Source organism: Bos grunniens, chromosome 29 (assembly GCF_055505025.1).
Source record: "Bos grunniens cultivar Pamir isolate PY7600 chromosome 29, Bosgru_T2T1.0, whole genome shotgun sequence".
Classification (NCBI taxonomy): domain Eukaryota; kingdom Metazoa; phylum Chordata; class Mammalia; order Artiodactyla; family Bovidae; genus Bos; species Bos grunniens.
This window is the reverse complement of record NC_141193.1, coordinates 24,606,409-24,630,420: the sequence shown is the minus strand read 5'-3', so window position 1 is coordinate 24,630,420 and position 24,012 is coordinate 24,606,409. Positions and strand designations below refer to the sequence as shown.

The window sequence follows — 24,012 nt, the reverse complement described above, 5'->3', positions numbered from 1 at the left end:
AATCTGTATTTCTGCCTGTGGGTTACTTACAAAAAGAGAAACAGATTGTGATAGCAACCAGAATACCAGTAATAACACAGATGATATTGAACACAAATTACTTATTAGGAAATTTACAGCCAGTATCTCCTCTCTCATCTGCCCTTAAAGACAGGTAGTGCTGTGCTCATCTTGCAGATAAGGAAAGGATGACTGAAGTTTAAGGAGCTCTTTTATGATCACTCAGAGTCAGAGGCATGATTTCATGCCAAGTCTCTGGCTCCAGTACACATACTACTGGACCTATTTCACTGAGGCCAGGGACGACATGAGTACTGTGGGTTTAGGGGAATCCAGAAGAGTAGAGGGGTCAGAGAACACCTTACAGAATAAATGCACCTCGAACAAAATCTTATTGGTATTAAGAACTCTCCTTTTAGTGTTTGCAGTCCTTCTGTGTCTTGGCGTAATATAAAAATAATAGAATAAAAGTTTGGGTTTTTAGTGTCTTTGCAGATTTTGTTTTTCTTAACCAGCCAGAGAGCCACATTGGATTGGACTGTTCAGAGCCCCTGTCCTGTCATAAGGCTTTTTTTTTTTTTAACCAAGACTTCCCTCTTTAGGTTAGAAATAATCCCTCTTCCTAACCTAAAGAGGGAAGACTTTGTTAAAAAAAAAATCAACAACAACAAAAAAAGTTGGCTCAGTGGTAAAGAATCCGTCTGTCAGTGCAGGAGATTTAAGAGATATGGGTTCAATCCCTGGGTCAGGAAGATCCCCCAGAGAAGGAAATGGCAACCCAATCCAGTATTCTTGCCTAGAGAATTCCATGGACAGAGGAGCCTGGTGGGCTACAGGCCATGGGGTTGCAAAGAGTCGGACATGACTGAGTGACTGAGCATACACTTGTGCATGCTTCAATAAAGCTGGAAAAACAAGTCTACTTTTTTTTTTAGCCCAAGGACCAGGAAAGGGGCAGCCAAGTAAGATAGAAAATTTTAGTACAATAACAACCATACCATAGACCAACCCCACGGAAAACCTATAGCTCCCCCTCCATGACAGCAAAGTTCAAATAAAAATCCATAGACTGCCTCCCTCACAGGGTGTAATGATTGCCCCAATACTTTCTCTGGTGGTAGAATCAGAGAATGCTATGTAGAGTCAGGGCTTTGATTCTTGCTGGGTGACAAGAGCTCCCTACGTGGTGTGAGCAGAGGCCATTGAGGGAGCCTGAACTTCCATCAATGCCTGTCAGTAATGAGGGAGTCCTTGTCCTCCATGAGGTCATGTCAGAGGAGGACTTAAGGGGAATCAAGCCTCTTATCATTGTCCGCTTGCAATGACTGACACCCTATTGCCTGTTGGTTCAGATGGTAAAGCATTTGCCTGCAATTCAGGAGACCCAGGTTCAACCCCTGGGTAGGGAAGATACCCTGAATAAGGGAATGACAACTCACTCCAGCATTCTTGCATGGATAATCTCATGGACAGTGGAGCTTGGCAGGTTACAGTCCATGGGGTCGCAAAAAGTTGGACACGACTGAGTGACTAATCCACACATTCTTGCCTGTCAGATGAGACCATGAGGGGAAGCAAAATAACAACCCTCACTCAGCAGTGAGAGGACTTGTTCCTCCAGGCAGAGCAATATCAAAGAAAAGTAGCTAAACAAAAGGTTTAAATAAAATCTAAAGTCTCATAATATAATTTGCAAAGTGCCCAGGTTTCAAAAAAAATCACTTTTTATATGAAGAATAAAGAAGATCTCAAATTCAGTGCAAAAAGGACAAGAAATACATGTTACATGACAGAGATGTTAGAATTATTTGACAAAGATTTCAAAGCAGCCATTGTAGAAATTCTTCACTGAGCAATTACAAGCATGTGAAACAAATTTTTAAAAAAGAAAACCTCAGCCAAAAAATAGAAGATACAATGTTATACTGTGTATGCTTCTATTAAATAATATAATATAAATCTTGAAATGATAAATTTATAGAAATGGAGAACCTGGTTGGTCATGGTTGCCAAAGGTTTAGAGAAGAATAGGATAGAAGGAAAGTGGGTGTGGCTTTGAAAGGAAAAATGGGTGTGATGGTTGGATGGCATCACTGACTCAATGGGCATGAGTTTGAGTAAACTTTGGGAGTTGGTGATGGACAGGGAGGCCTGGTGTGCTGCAGTCCATGGGGTCACAAAGAGTCGGACACGACTGAGCAACTGAGGAGGGAAAAAGTGGGTGTCGAAGGGAACATGAAGAAGCCTTGTGGCAATGGTAGAAACAGTCAGTATTTTGACTGAATCAATATCAATGACATAGCTGTGATATTTAAAAAAAATTAGCAGCAGTCATCTGTATAAAATTAGTATCCGATAACTTGCTTTATTTTGCTTAAAAATTATAATATAACCTCAGTTATACATTTAATTTTGAAAATATATTAGTTAATATTTCTGGGTGATTGTAGCTTGTTAGCTTAGTGTCACATAATCCTGCCAATTAAAAATCCATTTAGTTAAAATACATCTTTATGTTTTATGCATCTTTATGGTATAATATAAATTTTTTATTACCACTGACTTTGACAAGTTAGAACATATTGGGGTTGAGATACTTAAAAAGGAGTCAAGAATGAATAAAACTGAATGTATAATTTTTATGAATATTTCCACTATTTTCTGAATTTTTCTTCTGCTTGTAGTAACACTATAGTTTATCCAAATATCTAGGCTACTATTTTTTGGAATTTTTTGGTCTTCCATCATCTTTGTGAGAAGTCCTGATGAATCTTTCCTTGGAATATATCTCAGTGAGAGGGTGACCATTTGAGAGTTACACCTGAATTAGGCTAACCTGATGGTTATGGAGAGAGAAGAAAGAAAGGGAATGAGAATTTTGCTGTGTAAGTATAAGCTCAAAATTGCTCTATATTAATTCCATGTTTGCTTATATTTACAGTGGCAAAAATGAAAGAATGATTTTTCAACTCTAGTGCAGAACCCTGGCATATAATTCTTCTTGCAATGTGATTTGATATACTATAAAATTAGAGGAAGTATTTCTGTCTATTGTATTGCCTAAATAAGATTTTTTAACTTTCCATAGAAAACACATTTTAATAAAGTTCCAAGTTCTTTATCATTGCTGAGGTCAAGGAATGTCTACCTTGTGGGATAGAGTTCAACTTTGGCTTGAGGAATTTTTGGTCCCCTAGTAATTGTGAAGGGTCTGAGAAAAATGATTGGGACTCATTTTAGTGATGATTGGGTTTAAGAGATTATCCTAAGTATAATACTCACAATTTGGGGAATTTCCCAAGTATTCTTCTACCCTCTGCCCTTTTTCTCTTTACTTTCTCTTATTTAGTTTACTTAACCCCATGGCTTTAATCTCTATGGAAACAATCCTCAAACCTTCTCATGTTCTGACCTTTCTTCTTACTTTTAGCCTTTGTTGTTCAGCCACTAAGTCATGTCAGACTCTTTACCATCCCATGGACTGCAGCACACCAGGCTTCCCTGTGTTGAACTATCTCCCAGAGTTTGCTCAAACTCATGTCCATTGAGTCGATGATGCCATCCAACAAAGTGCTTTAGCTTTAGTTAGGCATTTGCCCAATTGTACACTTTTACTTGGATGTCCCTGGTGGCTCAGCTGGTAAAGAATCCGCCTGCAATGCGGGAGACCTGAGTTCTATCCCTGGGTTGGGAAGATCCCCTGGAGAAGGGAAAGGCTACCCATTCCAGTATTCTGGCCCAGAGAATTGCATGGACATGTTAGTCCATCTGAAAGAGATGGGAATATCAGACCACCTGACCTGCCTCTTGAGAAATCTGTATACAGGTCAGGAAACAACAGTTAGAACTGGACATGGAACAACAGACTGGTTCCAAATAGGAAAAAGAGTACGTCAAGGCTGTATATTGTCACTGTGCTTATTTAATGTATATGCAGAGTACATCACAAGAAACGCTGGGCTGGATGAAGCACAAGCTGGAATCAAGATTGCAGGGAGAAATATCAATAACCTCAGATACACAGATGACACCACCCTTATTGCAGAATGTGAAGAAGAACTAAAGAGCCTCTTGATGAAAGTGAAAGAGGAGAGTGAAAAAGTTGGGTTAAAACTCAACATTCAGAAAACTAAGATCATGGCATCTGGTCCCATCACATCATGGCAAATACATGGAGAAACAGTGGAAACACTGACAGATTTTATTTTCTTGGGCTCCAATGTCACTGCAGATGGTGACTACAGCCATGAAATAAAAAGATGCCTACTCCTTGGAAGGAAAGTTATGATCAACCTAGACAGCATATTAAAAAGCAGAGACATTACTTTGCCAACAAAGGTCAATATAGTCAAAGGCTATGGTTTTTCCAGTAGTCATGTATGGATGTGAGAGTTGGACTATAAAGAAAGCTGAGCACCAAAGAATTGATGCTTTTGAACTGTGGTGTTGTAGAAGACTCTTGAGAGTCCCTTGGACTGCAAGGAGATCCAACCAGTCCATCCTAAAGGCAATCAGTCCTGGGTGTTCATTGGAAGGATTGATGTTGAAGCTGAAACTCCAATATTTTGGCCACTTTATCTGAAGAGCTGACTCATTTGAAAAGACCCTGATGTTGGGAAAGATTGAAGGCAGGAGGAAAAGGGGACAACAGAGGATGAGATGGTTGGATGTCATCACCGACTCAATGGACACGAGTTTGAGTAAACTCTGGGAGTTGGTGATGGACAGGGAGGCCTGGTGTGCTGATTCATGGGGTCGAAAAGATTCGGACACGACTGAGCAACTGAACTGAACTGATTTACAGTTGTAATAGGTTCCTATTGCTGACCTGCCTCCAGTCTTCCTTACTCTAGTCTGTTCCTGCCAGTGCCCATGTTATTACTTTCTAAGTTGGCATTTTGATTATTTCAAACCTGTGTCAAAAAAGAAATGATTTTGAATGGTTCCTAATGATATCCCTAATGAGCTGACCTTGATTTGAGCATTTGGAAGCTTCCTGTGTTGATCCAAAACTGCCTTCTGATCTGAGTCTATGCTGCAGACTTCTGAGAAGAGGCACTGGGGCCTCTGTAAGAGCCGTGGAAGTCGTCTGTGTGACATTCAGGGAGGACAGAAACTTGTGTTTTCTCTGAGTTTAGTAACTTTGATCTACAAGGCTTATAGATGGCCACTAAGACTTTACCCATGACCTTCACTACCTCACTGGTGTTTGTCCAGTCCCACACTCAGGCCTACGAGGAAAATCACTGATACTATATAAGCCTTTGCCCATGGGGCAGTACTTCTGTTGTGGTATCCAGTTTTGGTCCCCAGGGAAATGAGGAAAAGGGGTTCTCATTCATTCATTTTTATTAAATGAGTATTTATATAATACCTACTGTATATGTGTGGTTTTACTCTAAGTTGCTACAAAAACAGTACTGAACAAAACAGACAAAATCTTTGCCCTTATGGAACTTAGGTTCAAATGCATGTGAATATATGTGTTTGTGTTGTGAGAAGACACAGCAAATAAACAAATAAGTGACTAGTGTTTCTTAAGAGCTGTGGATGCAGGAAAAGTCACTGCTTTTCCATTTGAGGATGTGGTCCATTTGACAACAAACCAAAATGTATGCAAAATGGGTTACTTCCAATACACACTGATATTCTAGTGAACTCCTCTTAAATGCAGAGTGGGTAATTTTTCTTTCTTAAAAATCATATCTCTGGGGAAAACACAATGAAAACCTAAGACTTCTTAATCAGGTCCCTAGGATTTCCCAATTCACAATAACCCCTGGGTCATATTAGCAGGTGGCTCCCTGGGCACCAGCAGATGCTATTTCCACCCCCTAGACTGGAGAGGACACTCTGGCAGAGCCACCATCAGAAATCATGACCTGTAACTCATGTCACCTTAGAGCCTGGTGTACTGAGGTCTGTGCTCTGACTCTCTCAGTCCAAAACGCACTCAAAACAAAAACAACAGCAAAGAAGAAGAATCTCTGTTCTGGGCTGTTCATCTCTAAAATTCATCAGAATCACTTGAGAATAAGGAAGCAGAGTTAGCAAGTCCCAACACTGAAGTCTCTGTGCAGAAGGGTGAGTGTTGAATCTTATCTGTCCAGTTACTCATCTTCCAAACCTCATCTGTGGAAGCCAAGGATTCCCTGAAATGACAGCTTTCCCTCTGCTGAGATGACCACTGATCATTGGGTCTGGTAAACTGTCAGAGCAGAAGTAGAGCAGAGATGCTGTTGTCATGAGGCTAAGGGTCACTGAATCTTACCCTGTAGAACTTGCCCGTTAGTGTTTTTAATACACATCTTTAAAAATTCCCTCAGCCTTTTTGCAAAGAAGAAGAAAAAAATTGATACAGAGGGGTGGGCTGGGGTTCCTTCTCACATTCTTGGTCTCAGCCTCATTAGAGTGGGATTGGGTGGAGAGAGTGGGGTACTCATTTTAATGTTACCCTTTGTCCTGTTCCCACAGGTATGTCCTAGGGAAGAATGGCCCCAGGGAATGAATCTTCAGTGACTGAGTTTATCCTGTTGGGTTTAACACAGCAGCCAGGACTCCAGCTGCCTCTCTTTTTCATTTTCTTAGCAGTTTATGTGGTCACTGTGGTGGGGAACGTTGGCTTGATTATTCTTATTGGTCTGAACCCTCACCTGCACACTCCCATGTACTACTTTCTCTTCAACCTTTCCTTCATTGACCTCTGCAACTCCTCTGTCATTATCCCTAAAATGCTGATGAGTTTTGTAAGCCAGAACATCATCTCTTATGCAGAGTGCATGACTCAGCTCTGCTTCTTCTCCTTCTTTGTTATTGATGAGTGCTATATTTTGACATCAATGGCCTATGACCGATACGTGGCCATCTGTAAGCCCCTGCTCTACAAGGTCTCCATGTCCCATCAGGTCTGCCTCATGCTGACAGTGGGTGTATATGCGATGGGGCTTGGGGGTACCATGGCCCACACTGGGTGCATGCTGCGACTCTCCTTCTGTGATGGAAACATCATCAATCACTACATGTGTGACATTCCTCCTCTCCTCCAGCTCTCCTGCACAAGCACCTCCATCAATGAGCTGGTGGTTTTCATTGTGGTGGGTGTCAATGTCATAGTCCCCAGTGTCACTGTCTCTGTTTCTTACACCTTGATCCTCTCCAACATCCTCCACATCCGTTCTGCAGAGGGCAGGTCCAAAGCCTTCAGTACCTGCAGCTCCCACATAATTGCGGTTTCTCTTTTCTTTGGATCAGCAACATTCATGTATCTCAAGCCTTTTCCTGCTGGGTCTCTGGATGAAGACAAAGTGTCCACAGTTTTTTACACCATTGTGGGGCCAATGGTGAATCCTTTCATTTACAGTCTGAGGAACAAAGATGTCCAAGTTGCACTGAGTAAGACTATCAGGAAAAGGGTGTTCTGAATAGAAATTGTGTTAGCTGTTGATGTCAAATTTTAGTAAGGGCACACAATGTATGATGATATGGAGAAAAGAATTAAAATAAAAAAGCAGGTGATTTAAATAAAAAGAGAAGCAAAGTTTTTTATGAAAACCACTTTATAAGAAAAGATAGTATAAAGAAAAGGAGAATCAGCCATTCATCCTTTCATAGAAAGTAGGAAAGTACTGGGTTGGACTTTAACCCTATAATTCATTCTGTCATGTTCCAGCTTATTTTCAGAGATTATAAGGTTTTAAATAGAAAAAAGTGAATGGTGATGAATCCAGAAACAGTAAGGTTGTGAGATTTTTGACTAAGGTATGTCCAGAACTCCTGTGAAGCTTTGTCAAGAACATTTGAACTTTGTGGACTTCAGTTTCAGTAAGTTACTCATTTATTTAATAAACCTCTGTTGAAAGCACTGGAGAGGATTTTGTCTGGTAGATTCCTTTGTTTCTCAGAAAAGAAGACTAGGAAAATACTTCTCACTATTGTCTCTATCTTCTCAATTTAGTCTTAAGAAAACATGGTAAAGGGAGATTGTTTTTTGATCTCAGTTCAAGGACAAAAAAACTCAGATAACCATTTATAGCAGTCAGGAATGAAAAAGGTAATGTTTTATTTTATGTAAAATATATCGATTCTGCATACAGTAATGTGTATATTTCCATGTTTCTCTCAATTTGTCCCACCCTCTCCTTCCCCTACTGTGTCAACAAGGCTGTTCTCATGTCTGCATCTCCACTGCTGCCCTGAAAAGAGGTTCGTCAGTACCATCTTTCTAGATTCCGTATGATGTGTTAATGCACAATTTTGTCTTTCTCTTTCTAACTTACTTCACTCTGTATAACAGGCTCTAGGTTCATCCACTTCATTAAGACTGACTCAAATGCATTCTTTTTTTTTTATAGCTGAGTAATATTCTATTGTATATAAAAGTACCACTATTTCTGTATCCATTCATCTGTCGATGGACATCTAGGTTACTTCCACGTCCTAGCTACTGTAAAAAGTGCTGTCATGAACATTGGGGTACATGTGTCTCTTTCAGTTAGATTTTCAAAGGATATATGCCCAGTATTCATAGTTACTTATATTTTTACTACAATGCTGCCATATAGTTTTATTACAATGATTCAGGTGTCCTGGGGTAACTGAAGGTCACTGAAACTTTTAAAGGAGGAAGGGACTCCTGCATCGAAAGTGATTGTGGGCTGCCCGTGCCCTGGTCATCGATACTGCAGGGAGAGGAGTCTCTGAAAGACCTGTCCCCGTGTTTGAAGAACCCAGCCGTCCCTTCCAAACCCTGGAGCTTTCACACACTAGTTTTTTTCTCCTGCCATTCCCTTCAGAGCTTAGACCTCGTCTGGTCCCTGGACTTGCAGGGGTTCACTTTGTCTTTGAAGTTCAGGGGCCTCTTGGCAGAAACCAGTCAACACATTTATTCTTGGTCTTCACATTGGAATAAGTTCATGTAGTGCGAAAGAGCATGGGGTGGGGAGGAAGGGCTGTAAACCGTGGCTTCTGCTCTGTGGACTTAACAGGAGTGGAGGACAACCTGTAATGTATTATTCAAGACAGCCTGTGACTGACATACTTGTTGGTGTGGCTGACAGAGTCACCAGGCCTGCCATCAGCAGAGGGCTGATGACCTGCCTTTTGAAAAAAACATTAAAAAAAAAATAAAGAAGGAAGGGAGAGTTGTGTGCTTCCAGAACTTATCCTCCAGTTGTGTATATGGCCAAATAAGAGGGAGTATGTGAGAAAAGCTAGAATTGTTACTGGAATCATTACATTTCAGCATTTAGTTCAATAAAAACCTCAAAAGTACCTGAACTTGTGTGGTGGCTAAGGGAAAAGGATGGAAGTCAGTGTGGCTGTTGACCCTAATGCTGAGCATGTGAGAAACGTGAGAAACACTCGGAAGGCTTTCACCAGAGAACAATGTAACTTACAGAGTTATTTATGTAGTGCCTACTGTGTGAGTTAAAGTCACTCAGTCGTGTCCGACTCTTTGTCACCCCCATGGACTACACAGTCCATGGAATTTTCCAGGCCAGAATACCGGAGTGGGTAGCCATTCCCTTCTCCAGGGGATCTTCCCAACCCAGGGATCGAACCCAGGTCTCCCACATTGCAGGAGGATTCTTTACCAGCTGAGCCACAAGGAAAGTCCCTGCACTATTCACAGCAGTACAAGAGAAGTGGTAAATAAGACAGAAGAGATGTTAGTCCTCATTTATAATTTATAAGGAGACACAGGAATTAGAGAGAAAAATGGTGAGTGGTATGATGGGGGATTTACAGAAAGTTTGGAGAACATATATGAAGACAGCTGGCATTATTTGACTGTATACTACATGCCAGGTACTGTTCTAACCATTTTTTGGTATTTTTTTCATTTAATCATCAAGATAACCCAATGAAGGAGATGCTATTATTATCATCAATATTTTCAGTTCAGTTCAGTCACTCAGTCATGTCCGACTCTTTGCTACCCCATGAATTGCAGCACACCAGGCTTCCCTGTCCATCACCAACTCCCGGAGTTCACTCAGACTCACGTCCACCATCTCATCCTCTGTCGTCCCCTTCTCCTCCTGCCCCCAGTCCCTCCCAGCACCAGAGTCTTTTCCAATGAGTCAACTCTTCGCATCAGGTGGCCAAAGTACTGGAGTTTCAGCTTCAGCATCATTCCCTCCAAAGAAATCCCAGGGCTGATCTCCTTCAGAATGGACTAGTTGGATCTCCTTGCAGTCCAAGGGACTCTCAAGAGTCTTCTCCAACACCACAGTTCAAAAGCATCAATTCTTTGGCACTCAGCCTTCTTCACAGTCCAACTCTCACATCCATACATGACCACAGGAAAAACCATAGCCTTGACTAGATCCTGAGGTATGGAGAGTTAATCACTGTGTCCAAGTTAGTAAGCATGGGGGTAGGCCTCAAACTCATACCCTCTAACTCTATAGCCCCCACTCTTTTCTACTATGAGAAATGATTGATGACTCAGTTAATTAAATAATATATTTAAGGACCCAGCTGGAACCTTAGGTAGATATTTCCAGTAGGTGTTTAAAATGTAAAAAATTTAGTAGGGAGAAAGGCATTTAGCATTTTCTTTTTGAGATAATCCATGAGAGACAATAAGTGAAGTGAATTACTAGAGGCTTTGTAAAATTTCAAGTAAAGATGTGAAGAAACCCCTAGGTAGACTCTGGAAAATTTCCTCTTAGGATCTGGGAAGACACAGAGAAAGAACCTGTACAATAGATTTTTCTAAAGTGATGAAGAAGATGGGAGCTTACTTTTGCCTCTTCCTTGGGGGATGTACAATCCCTGGAGTGATGTGTAAACTGGATTAAAATATTGAGTCTCTAAGGACCTAGATAGAGAACATTGTAAATGTAAATCCCTTACTTCTTTTTTACATATAGAATCTATTCACTGGGGAGAGACTGATCAAGCTTCCACCCTGTTTATAACCAAGTGTGCTACATCATTAAACTCACAGTCAGTCTTCTGTTTATTATCAAGTGGCAAACCTGATAACAACGCTGTGAAATTTTCCTTACTGAGTGAGAAGACTCAAAGTCATAATTAGAAATTAATATTTGTAGTTCAGAAAGATTTCCAGGGCATAATCTGAAATTAAGTCTGGGCTGCTCAGACTTTTCATTTTAGAATCAAATGAACCAGAGCCTCCACTGCCTTTCAAGGACAAACACCAAGGGAGAGCTCTAAGGTTTCTGGCCACATAAGGGTGAGTTTCTGAATTCGGTTGACATCAGACCTGCCACTTTCCTGTCTCCCCCTCTCCCCACCATATTGTGCAGTCATGAGATTCAAGTGAAACTCTTAGGAGACTATATCGAAGGGGATCAGAGAGTGTTCAGAGGTTAGGAGGTGCAGAAGTATCTCAGTCAGTAAGCTCCTTTTCTATGGACAGACTCTCACTCTTCTACTTGGGCAATAACTAAACCTCCTCTAGCATTCGGTCCCTTAGTCTTTGGTTAGAGACAATCTTCTTGGTTCCAACTCACACCAGATCCAATCTGCACCAGAAGCCAGCACCATGTAGCTGGGGTCTCTGCCTACAATTTTGCTGATGAGGAGAAGGCTCAAGTGAATGAAGAAAAGGTGAAGTTAGAGAAGGACTTTCTAACTTGATCCCTCTCTCTTATCTCTTCGTTTTTCCAGCAGGCATGTATCTGTATGGCAGCATTGCCTTCTCTCTGTAGGCTGTTTGTTATGATCTTTGTTTTATTTAGCTTATCAAGACTCTAGAAAGGGAAAGCCCATGGTAAAGGCAGATTCTATGGGCCCAGGTTGGCCTAGTGTCAGACATGCTCAGTATGTACATTCTCTTGTAGGATGAGATATTGTCAGAAGGACTGAGCTGTTCCCCAAGGTAAATATTCTCTCCTGTGTCCACAGATTTTCTTAGGGAGGAATGGCTCCTGGGAATGGGTCTTTCGTGACTGCATTCATCCTGGTGGGGTTAACAGATCAACTGGATCTCCAAGTTCCCTTGTTTTTCCTGTTTCTATTAATGTATATGGTCACTGTGATAGGAAATTTGAGCCTGATAATCTTAATTGGGATACATTCACATCTACACACCCCCATGTACTTTTTCCTCCTTAACTTGTCCTTCACAGACCTCTGTTACTCTTCAGTATTTACACCCAAAATGCTGATAGATTTCTTATCGAAGGAGAATATTATCTCTTACATGGGGTGCATGACTCAGTTCTACTTCTTCTGTTTTTTTGTTGTTTCTGAATGCTATGTGCTGACATCAATGTCCTATGACCGCTATGTGGCCATCTGTAAGCCATTATTATATAATACTGCCATGTCCCCTAAAGTGTGTTTCAGCCTTATGCTTGGTTCCTACTTGATGGCATTTTCTGGTGCCATGGCTCACACTGGATGCATGCTGAGACTGACCTTCTGTGATGCAAACACCATCAACCATTATTTCTGTGACATACACCCTCTGCTTCAGCTCTCCTGCACAAGTACCTATGTCACTGAGCTGGTAGTTTTCATCATGGCGTGCATCAACATCATTGTGCCCAGTCTCACCATCTTTGTCTCTTATGGTCTCATCCTGTCCAGCATCCTCCACATCAAGTCCACGGAGGGCAGGTCCAGAGCCTTCAGCACCTGCAGTTCCCACATCATTGCTGTTTCTCTGTTCTTTGGATCTGGGGCATTTGTGTATCTCAAATCATCTTCTACTGGATCTTTGGATGAGGGAAAAATCTCTTCTGTCTTTTATACCAATGTGGTTCCCATGATGAACCCCTTAATTTACAGTCTGAGGAACAAAGATGTTAAAAGTGCTCTGAGAAAAACCCTGAGGAGAAGAAAGTATTGATTAGAATCAGTTTCTGTGTCCAGGTCATAGGATGGGAGAGATTTTGTGTGTTTATTCACAGTATTTGTAGTGGCAACCTTCTTACCATATTTATTTCTCATCATAGGGAAGGAAATTTAGTCTTCCGTCAAGTTGTTTCCAGTTTCTTAGAGTAGATCATCTTTCTTTTATTACTACTTTAGCAATATCCTTTCCTTTTCTTCATGTTTCCCATTTAAAAATGACATAAATAAACTAACATATTTTTTTTTTTTTGCCACCCAGCATGGCTTTTGGGGTCTTAGTTCCCCAACCAGGGATTGAACCCTTGCCCCCTGCAGTGGAAGTGCAGAGTCCTAACCACTGGACCACCAGAGAATTCCCTTCTATTTATTTTCCTTATTGTTATTATGGACTTTTTTTTTCACTTGGAAAAAGATGAATGTTTCTGCTAATGATCAATAAAGTAACACTAGTGTGACTTTATTAGAGAAGGAAATGGCAACCCACTCCACTGTTCTTGCCTGGAGAATCCCCGGGATGGGGGAGCTTGGTGGGCTGCAGTCTATAGTCTATGCAGTCTATGGCTGCAGCTTGGTGGGCTGCAGTCTAAAAAGTCTTTTAAAGTCTTTAAAGTCATTGATTTTGAATGTTCAATAAAGTAACACTTTCTTAAATGACACTTATGCCACTGGAAGCATGAATCAGACAATCTGTCCTACCTTTTTCTTTCTCCTTACAGTGGTCAGGCATGTGATTTCTCCAAATGCCATTGTTTCACCCTTATAGGAGATTCCATAAAGACTATCAAAGATACTCCACTTTGAAGCTGTATACATTAGTCATTAAGCTACTTTCATGTTTATCTCCAGTATTTCATATTTATTTTCTATATTCAAAGTAGCACATCAGATTTTCAATATGTATTTATTTCATGAATACAATACTGAATACTGAAACTCAGAGAAGTGTAATTATTTACTTAAAGTCACACAATTTCTTTATGAAAAAATCTGGGATAAACTATTAGCCTTTTGATTTCAAATGTACTACTCTTTCTAGTATACTTTCTGTGTACTTCATTTTATTTGTATTTTAGTAAACATAAGGTAAGGCTTCCCAGGTGGCTTAGACAGTAAAGAATCCACCTGCAATGCAGGAGACCTGGGTTCGATCCCTGGGTTGGGAAGATTCCCTGGAGAAGGGCATGGCAACCCACTCCAGTATTCTTGCCTAGAGAACCCCCATGAACAGAGAAGCCTGGCAGGCTATAGTCCATGGGGTCACAAAGAGTCGGACATGACTGAGAGACTAAGCATAGCATAGCAAACATAAGATATGAGAAAACATTTGTTTTGAAAGCTGACTTTTTCTGCAAAAAAAAAAAAAAAATATTTTCAGGATCTTATAATTCAGAGAACAGGCATTCCTAAGAAATAAGTAAAGCATTTCTTAGGAATGTGTCATTAGTCCATGGTCTAATAAAGAAGGCCAATAAATAAGAGGTTGCCGGGGACCAGCCCCGGCTGATCCAGGGTATTCGAAGGAGAGACGGCGTAGGCGAAGATCAGGAAACAACTGCTTAATTAAACATTAATTAAGGATATAAAGAGTAATAGAATGAGGATAGCTCAGTAAAATTCAGTGAAGAAAAAAGGCTGAATAATTCAGCCAGAAAGTAAGAGAAAGAACGACATGGTGAGACCAAGTTTCGGTGAACAAGGCCCGCACTTTATTTTCCAAAGTAGTTTTTATACCTTAAGTTATGCATAGAGGATAATGGGGGAAGGGGTAGAGTCAGGCAGCAAGCCAGGCTTTCTTCCTGCAAACTTATCATATGCAAAAGCTTAGGTGATTTGCATCATCTTCTGGCCCGGAGGCCTGTTAACATTTTAAGACCTTTTCTTCAGAAAACTTATTTTTCTCTAAAGGTGACTGGTCAGGAGCCACCCTCCAAAAGCATTAGATAAAGTTGCATTCCTACAGCGCAAAGATGTGGTGGGCTATAACAAGAAAAAGAATTAACTCAAGGGTCCCAGGTTACAAACATTAAAGCTACTACTTACACCAACTGTATTAATCAATACACTGCCAGGGACACAGCAGGTAAGGGATATGGAAACTTAGCAGCAAACATTGGCCCAACAAGTGAAAATCCCTTCACCAATACAATTTCTAATCAATCTTTTAACTGCTCAAAGGAATCTGTATTTAGACAGTTTAGAACATCTCCTGCCTCTCACAGTTGGGAGGCTCTGAACAATCACACGTGGCCGGAAAAACCTATTCAGGCAGGCTAGAGGATTTCCAAAGGAGTTTGTAGGTTAAACAGTGTCACACTCAGGAATTATTAACTGGAGCTGTAAGCTAACTCTTTTTTCAGAGAGGTAGTGGGGGACAGCCCCCCGTAAAGTCAGAGGTGTAGGTGAAAGCACAAAGCAGAAAGTAGGCAGACTCTGGTTTTGGGTGTAAATGCTCGAGAATTTCCAGGGGGACTCCTGAGGCTCGATCCCGCCTTTGCGATCCCGCCTTTGCGTATGCCGAGCCTCCTTCCTCATGACCTTTGTCATGGGCGGAGTTCCTCACGCTGGCTACCGGCAGTGATAGAATTCCAGTTGAGCTACTCCAGATCCTGAAAGATGATGCTGTGGAAAGTGCTGCACTCAATATGCAATATGCACTCAATATGCAATATGCCGGCTCCCGGCAAGAGGTACCTCACACAAGGCCAATAAATAAGAGGTCCTTCAGTAGGGAATGGAAAATGAGATTTAGAAGTCACACTTCATCCTGAATTTGTTTCCTTATCTGTACTTAAATTATCCTCCATTGTCCATAAAGCTTTAAAAAAAAAAAAAAAAAGCGAAAAAAGTTAATTTTGAATAAAAAAATTGCAATTTGGGGCAAATAGATTTTGGTAGCAGCCCAAACAGTGTCCCAGCTCAGGAGTAAAATCAAAGGCTTTTAGAGGTAAAGAAGGAAAGTTGGCACTGCAAAGAATTTTAATTTAAGGGTTGGAGACAGAAGCTAGTCTTGGCTAAACAGGATTGAGTACTAGCTATCACTTGCTATTGTTTTGTCGCTAAGTTGCGTCTGACTCTTTTGCGACCCCATGGACTGTAGCCTGTTAGGATCCTCTGTCCACGGGATTTTCCAGGCAAGAATATTGGAGTGGGCTGCCATTTCCTTCTCCTCCATAAAGCTTTTATTAAAACTTATAATACACAATGACCACACATTAATAGTAATTTGGAGGATGAAGACCAATGGCTATGGCCACATCTGTTGGGAATCAGGTAGAGAGAGGACAGTATCTTAAGGAGATAACATAGTGATTTGTAATCAAAACTCAAGCTAGAAAGAAAGAATAGAAAATAAAATTATGAGAAAAGAAAGCTCTTTCTATGATTTTCTTCTTCTTTCTAGAAGGCTCTAGAAATATTATGGAGGTCACAGGATTTCTCTGGAAACCCTTTTGCTTATTTGGTACTTATAAAATGTTGAACACACATTCCTGTTTCTTGGCTTCCACATGCTACTCTTATGTGGATTTTAAAGTGCAAAAGCCTCAAATTTCAGCTGTGAGAGCAATGACTATTTGAAGGAAATATTTGGGGAATAAACTAAATTTTGAACAAGATGTCTTTTTCTTTTGAGGTACTAGGAAAAAGAAAACCACTCAAAAATATGATGTGTTGAGACAATTTAAACATGTCCTAAAATAACTGTAGTAACATTTATTACTTTACTGTTTTCCAGTCTCCATACAATATTTAGATATTTTGAAATTTAGTATAGCTGGATTGTTGGCTTGTTTTTAGATGTTCAATGTTGCTAAATTCTTGACATAGTTTTACTGACCATTCATATCCCATCCCCTGATCCAATATTAGTATGTTTGATTTTCACTTAACTAGTTCTATGTATGTGAAATAATTGATCTTGGTTGAATTTTTTTTTTTTCATTTTGCTTTTCTTTTAGTAACTGTTCTGATAAAATTACTTTCCATATTGAAGGGAAAATATATCTCAATAGGCAAACAGTATCTTGCTATTTGGGAGCCTTTGCAGACATTGCAGATTGTGTTCAATATGTTATATATTTTACTAGCATTTGAGGTGACTCAAAGAGTGGGTTAAAACTGATGGTTGATCTTTCATTTGATGAGACTCAAAATACAAATGAAACCCGTTTCAATCTCAGAAAAAAATCTTTAAAGTTAGCTTTCAATAATTAAAAAAGATGCATGTACCCTAATGTTTGAACTTCCCAGGTGGTACTAGTGGTAAAGAATCCACATGTCAATGCAAGAGACACTGATTTGATCCCTGGATTGGGAAGATGCTCTAGAGAAGGAAATGGAAGCCCACTCCAGTGTTCTTGCTGGGGCAATCCCATGGACAGAGGAGCCTGGTAGGCTATAGTCCATGGGTCTCAGAGTTGGACATGACTGCATATCTAAGCACCTCAATGATCACAGAAGCACTATTTACAATAGCCAGGACATGAAAGCAACCTAAATGTTCATTGACAGAGGAATGGATAAAGAAGATGTGGTACATATATACAATGGAATATTACTCAGCCATAAAAATGAAATTGGGTCATTTGTAGAGATGTCGATAGACCTAGAGTCTGTCATACAGAGTAAAGTAAGTCAGAAAAGAAAAACAACTATCATATATTAACACATATATGTAGATTCTAGAAAAATGGTACAGAGAAACCTATTTGCTAGGCAGGAATAGAGATCCAAATGTAGAGTGAACATGTGGACACAGTGGGGGATGGGGAGGGTGGGACAAACTTGGAGAGTAGCATTGACATATATACCCCATGTATAAAACAGATAGCTAGTGGAAGGCTGCTGTGTGGCACAGGGAGCTCAGCTTGGGGCTCTGTGATGACTTAGAGTGGGATAGGGGTGGGGTGGGATGGGGTGGGGTGGCAGGGAGGCTCAAGAAGGAGGAGATACATTAATATGTATACATATAGCTGATTCACTTCACTGTATAGCAGAAACTTAACACGACATTTTACAGTAATTATACTTCAATAAAAAATTGTCTCATTCCTTTAGATTATTTTGGAAATGATTAATCAGAAAAACAGATATACCTACAGATTGTAAAAGTTAAGGGTGGCTAAGTTTTAATAGAGGCAATTTAGTCTTTTAGTTAGTGCCTTTAAGTACTATATAGCTATGTGGACTTCTTTTAACAAGGAGGAATACATGTGAGGAAACAAGTCAGTTATTCTATATACATAGCATAGAATTTTGAAATGGGATAAAAGGGGTTATGAGGGAAAGTATGATTCTATTGAAGTTGGCACAGCTGAGAATCAAACAGGTAAGTCATGGGATTCTTCTGTGCCTGTGTACTAGGATGGAGCTGTTTTTAGGTCAGTCCAAAAGCTTTGATATTGTAGGCTTAACAAAAGTGGTCTTCCTAGTTAGGGACCAGAATGTTCCCTGACGACATCATGAATGTGTTTAATGTGAACTTTCTCTAAGTGGGCTACTGTTGTTAGGATCAGGTTTGGAATGAGTATGACGAGGGTGCACTGTGATTAAGGGCTAAAGAAACGAGAAGTAAAAGTGGTTCTGATAATTCCTGAATCCCCAACTTTACTGAACCCCATTATATACTTCTCCTTATATGGCCTTGCCCCCAACACACACAATGTCTTTAAGTCTTGTATTTTATGAGATCACTGCCTAACATCAGTTCATGATACACACCCACTTTTAATCTTTGCAAGCTCGTTCAGGTAAGTGGTTCTTTACTCCAGTGCCTGAGGGGAAAGGCTGAGTAGGAACTACTTGTTGCATCTAGCAAGAGGAAATGGCTGTTGATTCATTCACCCATTTGATTATGTGACTACAATGAACAAAACATGCATTTAATATCCATTGTTGGTGATATGTACAATGAGCTGTATGTCACAAGTGAGAGAAAGTCATCGAGGCTGTTTTTCTCTTTAAAATGTAGTGGAGTTGCAGGCTACCCATGGGTTGAATGCGAGATCAATTGTTTGTATTCAAAATTCTTACTGAAATTTGATTCTGGTAAATTGACGTACATATTGAGGACAGAAACAGTGTTTCCCCAAAGCTGGCACAATTGGTTTTTCTCTCAAGCTCTGGGACATTTCCCTGTGTAGTCAGCCTGGCACCAGCTGAAGTTGTTGCTTTACATGCTGGGTCTGGTGTACAAAATAAGCACCTTTAAACATTAAAGCTCACTCAGTGGAGACATCTTATGTTCTGAAGCAGAGACACCCTCTTGCTCAGTGAGTGGGAGGCTGGTGGAATCACCTGGGTTGTTTGAAGACTCCCTATGCCATGAAGTTCAGTAGACCCACTTCACACATTAATAGAGAGAACTTGCAGGGTGTTACAATTGTTCTTAGAGGTCGTGTTGCAGTTTTCTCTGCACCTTTGCATCTGTCAGGCTGTGTGTTCCTCAGGGAAGGACAGTGAGGGAGTTAGGGAAGGGGATCCTAGTTCCCATCTCAGGGATGATGAAACTGAGGCTCAGAGATGTTCATGCTTGTTCCAACTTGCAATTTATAAGTGGTAGAGCTGAGACTAGGACTTGGGTGTTTTTTTTTGATTCTAAATATGTAAAGTTAAAAAAATATACAGAATTTACTATATACTTTCAAAAATCAGTGACACATGATTTTAGTGAGTAAAACGCATCTGAACACAGAAAAAGGCAAAATTCTAAATTAAGAAAAATGTAAAATATCTTCACGTTTTATTCGCAGTTTATTGCCTAATTTAGAGTACGTGAACAAATTTTATACTTCCCTGCATCCATGTGTGCTAAGTTGCTTCAGTCATGTTCAACTCTTTGCGATCCTATGGACTGTAGCTCAGTAGGCTCCTCTGTCCATGGGATTCCCCAGGCAAGAATACTGGAGTGGGTTGCCATGCCCACCTCCAGGGGATATTCCCCTTCAGGGGATATTCCCCACCCAGGGATCGAAGCTGCATCTCCTGCATTGGCAGGCAGATTCTTTTTTTTTTTTTTTAATTTAATTTAATTTTTTAACTTTACAATATTGTATTGGTTTTGCCATACATCAACATGAATCCACCACAGGTATACATGTGTTCCCCATCCTGAACCCTCCTCCCTCCTCCCTCCCCGTACCATCCCTCTGGGTCGTCCCAGTGCACCAGCCCCAAGCAACCAGTATCGTGCATCGAACCTGGACTGGAGACTCGTTTCATATATGATATTATACATATTTCAATGCCATTCTCCCAAATCATCCCACCCTCTCCCTCTCCCACAGAGTCCAAAAGACTGTTCTATACACCTGTGTCTCTTTTGCTGTCTCGTATACAGGGTTATCGTTACCATCTTTCTAAATACCATATATATGCATTAATATACTGTATTAGTGTTTTTCTTTCTGGCTTACTTCACTCTGTAGAATAGGCTCCAGTTTCATCCACCTCATTAGAACTGATTCAAATGTATTCTTTTTAATAGCTGAGTAATACTCCATTGTGTATATGTACCACAGCTTTCTTATCCATTCGTCTGCTGATGGGCATCTAGGTTGCTTCCATGTCCTGGTTATTATAAACAGTGCTGTGATGAACATTGGGGTACACGTGTCTCTTTCCCTTCTGGTTTCCTCAGTGTGTATGCCCAGCAGTGGGATTGCTGGATCATAAGGCAGTTCTATTTCCAGTTTTTTAAGGAATCTCCACACTGTTCTCCATAGTGGCTGTACTAGTTTGCATTCCCACCAACAGTGTAAGAGGGTTCTCTTTTCTCCACACTCTCTCCAGCATTTAATGCTTGTAGACTTTTGGATTGCAGCCATTCTAACTGGCGTGAAATGGTACCTCATTGTGGTTTTGATTTGCATTTCTCTGATAATGAGTGATGTTGAGCATCTTTTCATGTGTTTGTTAGCCATCTGTATGTCTTCTTTGGAGAAATGTCTATTTAGTTCTTTGGTCCATTTTGATTGGGTCATTTATTTTTCTGGAATTGAGGTGTAGGAGTTGCTTGCATATTTTTGAGATTAGTTGTTTGTCAGTTGCTTCATTTGCTATAATTTTCTCCCATTCTGAAGGCTGTCTTTTCACCTTGCTTATAGTTTCCTTTGTTGTGCAGAAGCTTTTAAATTTAATTAGGTCCCATTTGTTTATTTTTGCTTTTATTTCCAATATTCTGGTATGCTAGAACAAATAATTTCACAATTTGTATGGAAATACAAAAAACCTCGAATAGCCAAAGCAATCTTGAGAAAGAATGGAACTGGAGGAATCAACCTGCCTGACTTCAGGCTCTACTACAGGCAGATTCTTTACCACTGAGCCATCTTGGAAGCCCATATGTGCATGACATTTATTTTGTAACTGGAAGCTTGTATCTCTTAATCCACTTCACCTATTTTCATCAACCCTCCCACTCTTTTCCCTTCTGGCAACCACCTCTCTGTTTCTGTTTTTTTGTTAATTTGTCCTGTTTTTTAGATTCCCCATATAAATGAGATCATACAGTATTTGTTTTTCTCTGTGTGACTTATTTCACTTAGCATAATACCTTCTAGATCTATCCATGTTGTCATGATGGCAAGATTTTGTTTTTTATAACTGAATAATATTCCATTGAATGTATGTGTATATACATATCTTCTTCACCCAGTCATCTGTCAGTGGACACTTAGGTTATTTTCATATATTGAGAATTGTAAACAGTAGTGCAATAAACACAGGGATATATATATATATATATATATATATACATACACATATATTTTAAATCAGTGTTTTCTTTGGAAAATCTAAGAGTTTTAAAATAGATGCATTGGGATTTTCTTTTGCAGAAAATTATGGTACCTGAAATTAAGGACAGTATCATTTCTTTGTTTCTGACCTGTATGTAATTCATTTTCTTTTCTTGCTTTATTCCTTTGAGCAATGCTTTATGTAGAATGCATAAAAACAATGCTTTCTGTATAATGAATAAAAGTGATAAATGGATATCCTTGTCTTATTCCCAGTCAAAATGGGAAAGCTTTCAGTCTTTCACCATCAAGTATAATGTTCACAGGAGTGTTTTTGTAGACATTGTTTTTCAAGTTGAGGAAATTTTCCTCTATTGCTAGATTTTGATAATTTTTAAAAAAATTATAAGTTACTGTTGGTTTTAGATATTTCTTGTCTCAACTGATATGATCATATATTTTTTCTTCTTTAGCCTATTCATATGATACAGTACATTTATTGATTTTTTTCAAATATGAACATCTTTGAATCCCTGAAATAAACCTTACTTGGTTGTAGCATATAATTTTGTCTATATGTATGCTGTTTTCTTTTATATTGCAGTATAGTTTTGATTGAGGTTCCCTGGTGGCTCAGATGGTAAAGAATCTGCCTGTAATGTGGGAGACCTAGGTTCAATCCCTGGGTTGGGAAGATTTCCTGGAGAAGGGAATGGCAACCCACTCCAGTATTCTTTCCTGGAGAATTTCATGGACAGAAGAGCCTGATGAGTTCCTTTCACTTATTTTTCATTTATTTTTTCTTATATTGTTCACTTATATTTTTGCTCTTATCTTTATTATTTCTTTTTTTCTATTTTCATTACACTTCTGCAAAAGGGATTTGTCTGTTTTTCTTTCTCTTATTTAGTCATTCAATTATTTATTTATATCACTATGGACTCATGGCTATTTTATATTTTAAATAATAATCCATTACCACTTCATTTAATATATTGGTGGAAGTTATTCCAGTTTTGACCACTGAGAACCCTTTCAACTGGCTCCTGTTTCTCTGTCATACCCCATCTTTGTGTGTGTGTGTGTGTATGTGTGTACTTCAGTGATTCTTTGCTTTCTAGCAAAGATGCTCCTGTCTCTTCTTATACCTTTCTTTCTCCAGTTCCTTTCCTGGTTTCTATTATTGGAGAACATTACTAGAAACTTCATACCTGAGCACTAGGTGTACTTCTTGCTTTTAGGCCCTCTAAACTGAGAGAACAAGGAAATGTATGTGTATATACCTGTCTGTAAATATGTTTATATGTAATCATTTTTAGCTATAATAAGTTAAACATGACTTCATACTGATGACTCCATCTATAATCCATTACCACATCCTTTCTCCCCTAGCTTGTTTATTCTGCCATTCTCATGGTGGGACATCTGACTCACCATCAGCCACTGGTTTACCGATTTGTTCCATCTCAGTATGCCTCTATAGTGGTTTCAGAATTGTTAACTTCGACCCTTGTGGGAAATCACCTTGTCAACCAGAGTACAGTGCTCACGAAACTTTAATTTTTGCTTTAAACCTTCGGCTTACATTTGTTTTACTTAGGTCAGCATCTTTTGTCACTGTCCCCTTCCGTGGAGCTGCTGTGTATATCTGTAACAGAGGTTGTTTGTGATGTTGTGCATTCCTTCCTAGAATCTCCAGTTTCCTAAATTAGTTTGTATATTTGCACACATCGTTTCACTCTGTACTGTAAATCACTATGGGTTTGACAAATACAGTCATGGATCCACCAGATATTAGCAGGAAAGCTCATTATTTCGCCAGTAATTATGACATTTTATTTTTAGTTTTCCTGTGTCTGTTCTTTATCAAGTTCTTTATCAAATATAGAGAGGTAGGCTCTCTTAATTCCTAGTTTGCTGAGTTTTAATCATGAATCAATTTTTTTTTTGTGATTCAGTTTTCAATGTTGTTAAATGCCTTTTTAGTCACTTGATACATGATTTTATATGATTTTCCTTCTGTATCCTGTTACACTGATTTTTGCATGTTGAACTAGTCTTGCATATCTGGAATAAATCCTACTTGATCATGGTATATACATGTTTTTATATATGTTGGATTTGATTTCCTATATTTTGTTCAGAAGTTTTCATGCTTATATTCATGAGTTATTTGGTCTGTGGTTTTCCTTTTTTTTGATGTCTGTATCTGACTTTAGTAATTAGGATAATTCTGATCTCATTGGATTATTTAAGAAGTAGTTCCTCTGCTTCCACTTTTCTGTAAGAGACTGAAGATAATTGATACTATTTATTCCTTAACTGTTTTGATAGAATTAATAATTAGACCACCTAGGTATGATTTTTTTGGAAGGGTTATAATCATGAATTCAATTTTAAAAAGAGATATTGAACTCTTCAGGTTATCCATTTGTCCTACATGAGT

The 24,012-nt window shown here is 39.4% G+C and overlaps 2 protein-coding genes and 1 non-coding gene across 4 annotated transcripts; all 3 read left to right on the top strand.

Moving 5' to 3' along the window:
* The first annotated feature begins 1,226 nt into the window (after nt 1–1,226).
* Nucleotides 1,227–7,421, top strand: LOC147342389 (olfactory receptor 8B3-like). Of its 2 annotated transcripts, XM_086384070.1 has the most exons (2): nt 1,227–1,236; nt 6,502–7,421. In XM_086384070.1, the coding sequence occupies exons 1-2, from the start codon at nt 1,227–1,229 to the stop codon at nt 7,419–7,421; spliced, it is 930 nt and encodes a 309-aa protein (XP_086240196.1). The 2 variants fall into 2 exon arrangements, with proteins under 2 accessions (XP_086240196.1, XP_086240195.1); XM_086384069.1 differs by lacking the exon at nt 1,227–1,236 and having other exon boundaries at nt 6,477–7,421.
* A 1,209-nt stretch (nt 7,422–8,630) lies between these two features.
* Nucleotides 8,631–8,762, top strand: LOC147342388 (small nucleolar RNA SNORA71). The gene has a single exon (XR_015158189.1). It is a non-coding gene; the product is annotated as a small nucleolar RNA SNORA71 (small nucleolar RNA).
* A 3,101-nt stretch (nt 8,763–11,863) lies between these two features.
* LOC147342387 (olfactory receptor 8B3-like) lies at nt 11,864–12,826 on the top strand. The gene has a single exon (XM_086384068.1). It carries the CDS (start codon nt 11,894–11,896, stop codon nt 12,824–12,826), a length of 933 nt encoding a protein of 310 aa, XP_086240194.1. The 5' UTR covers nt 11,864–11,893.
* The last annotated feature ends 11,186 nt before the right edge of the window (nt 12,827–24,012 follow it).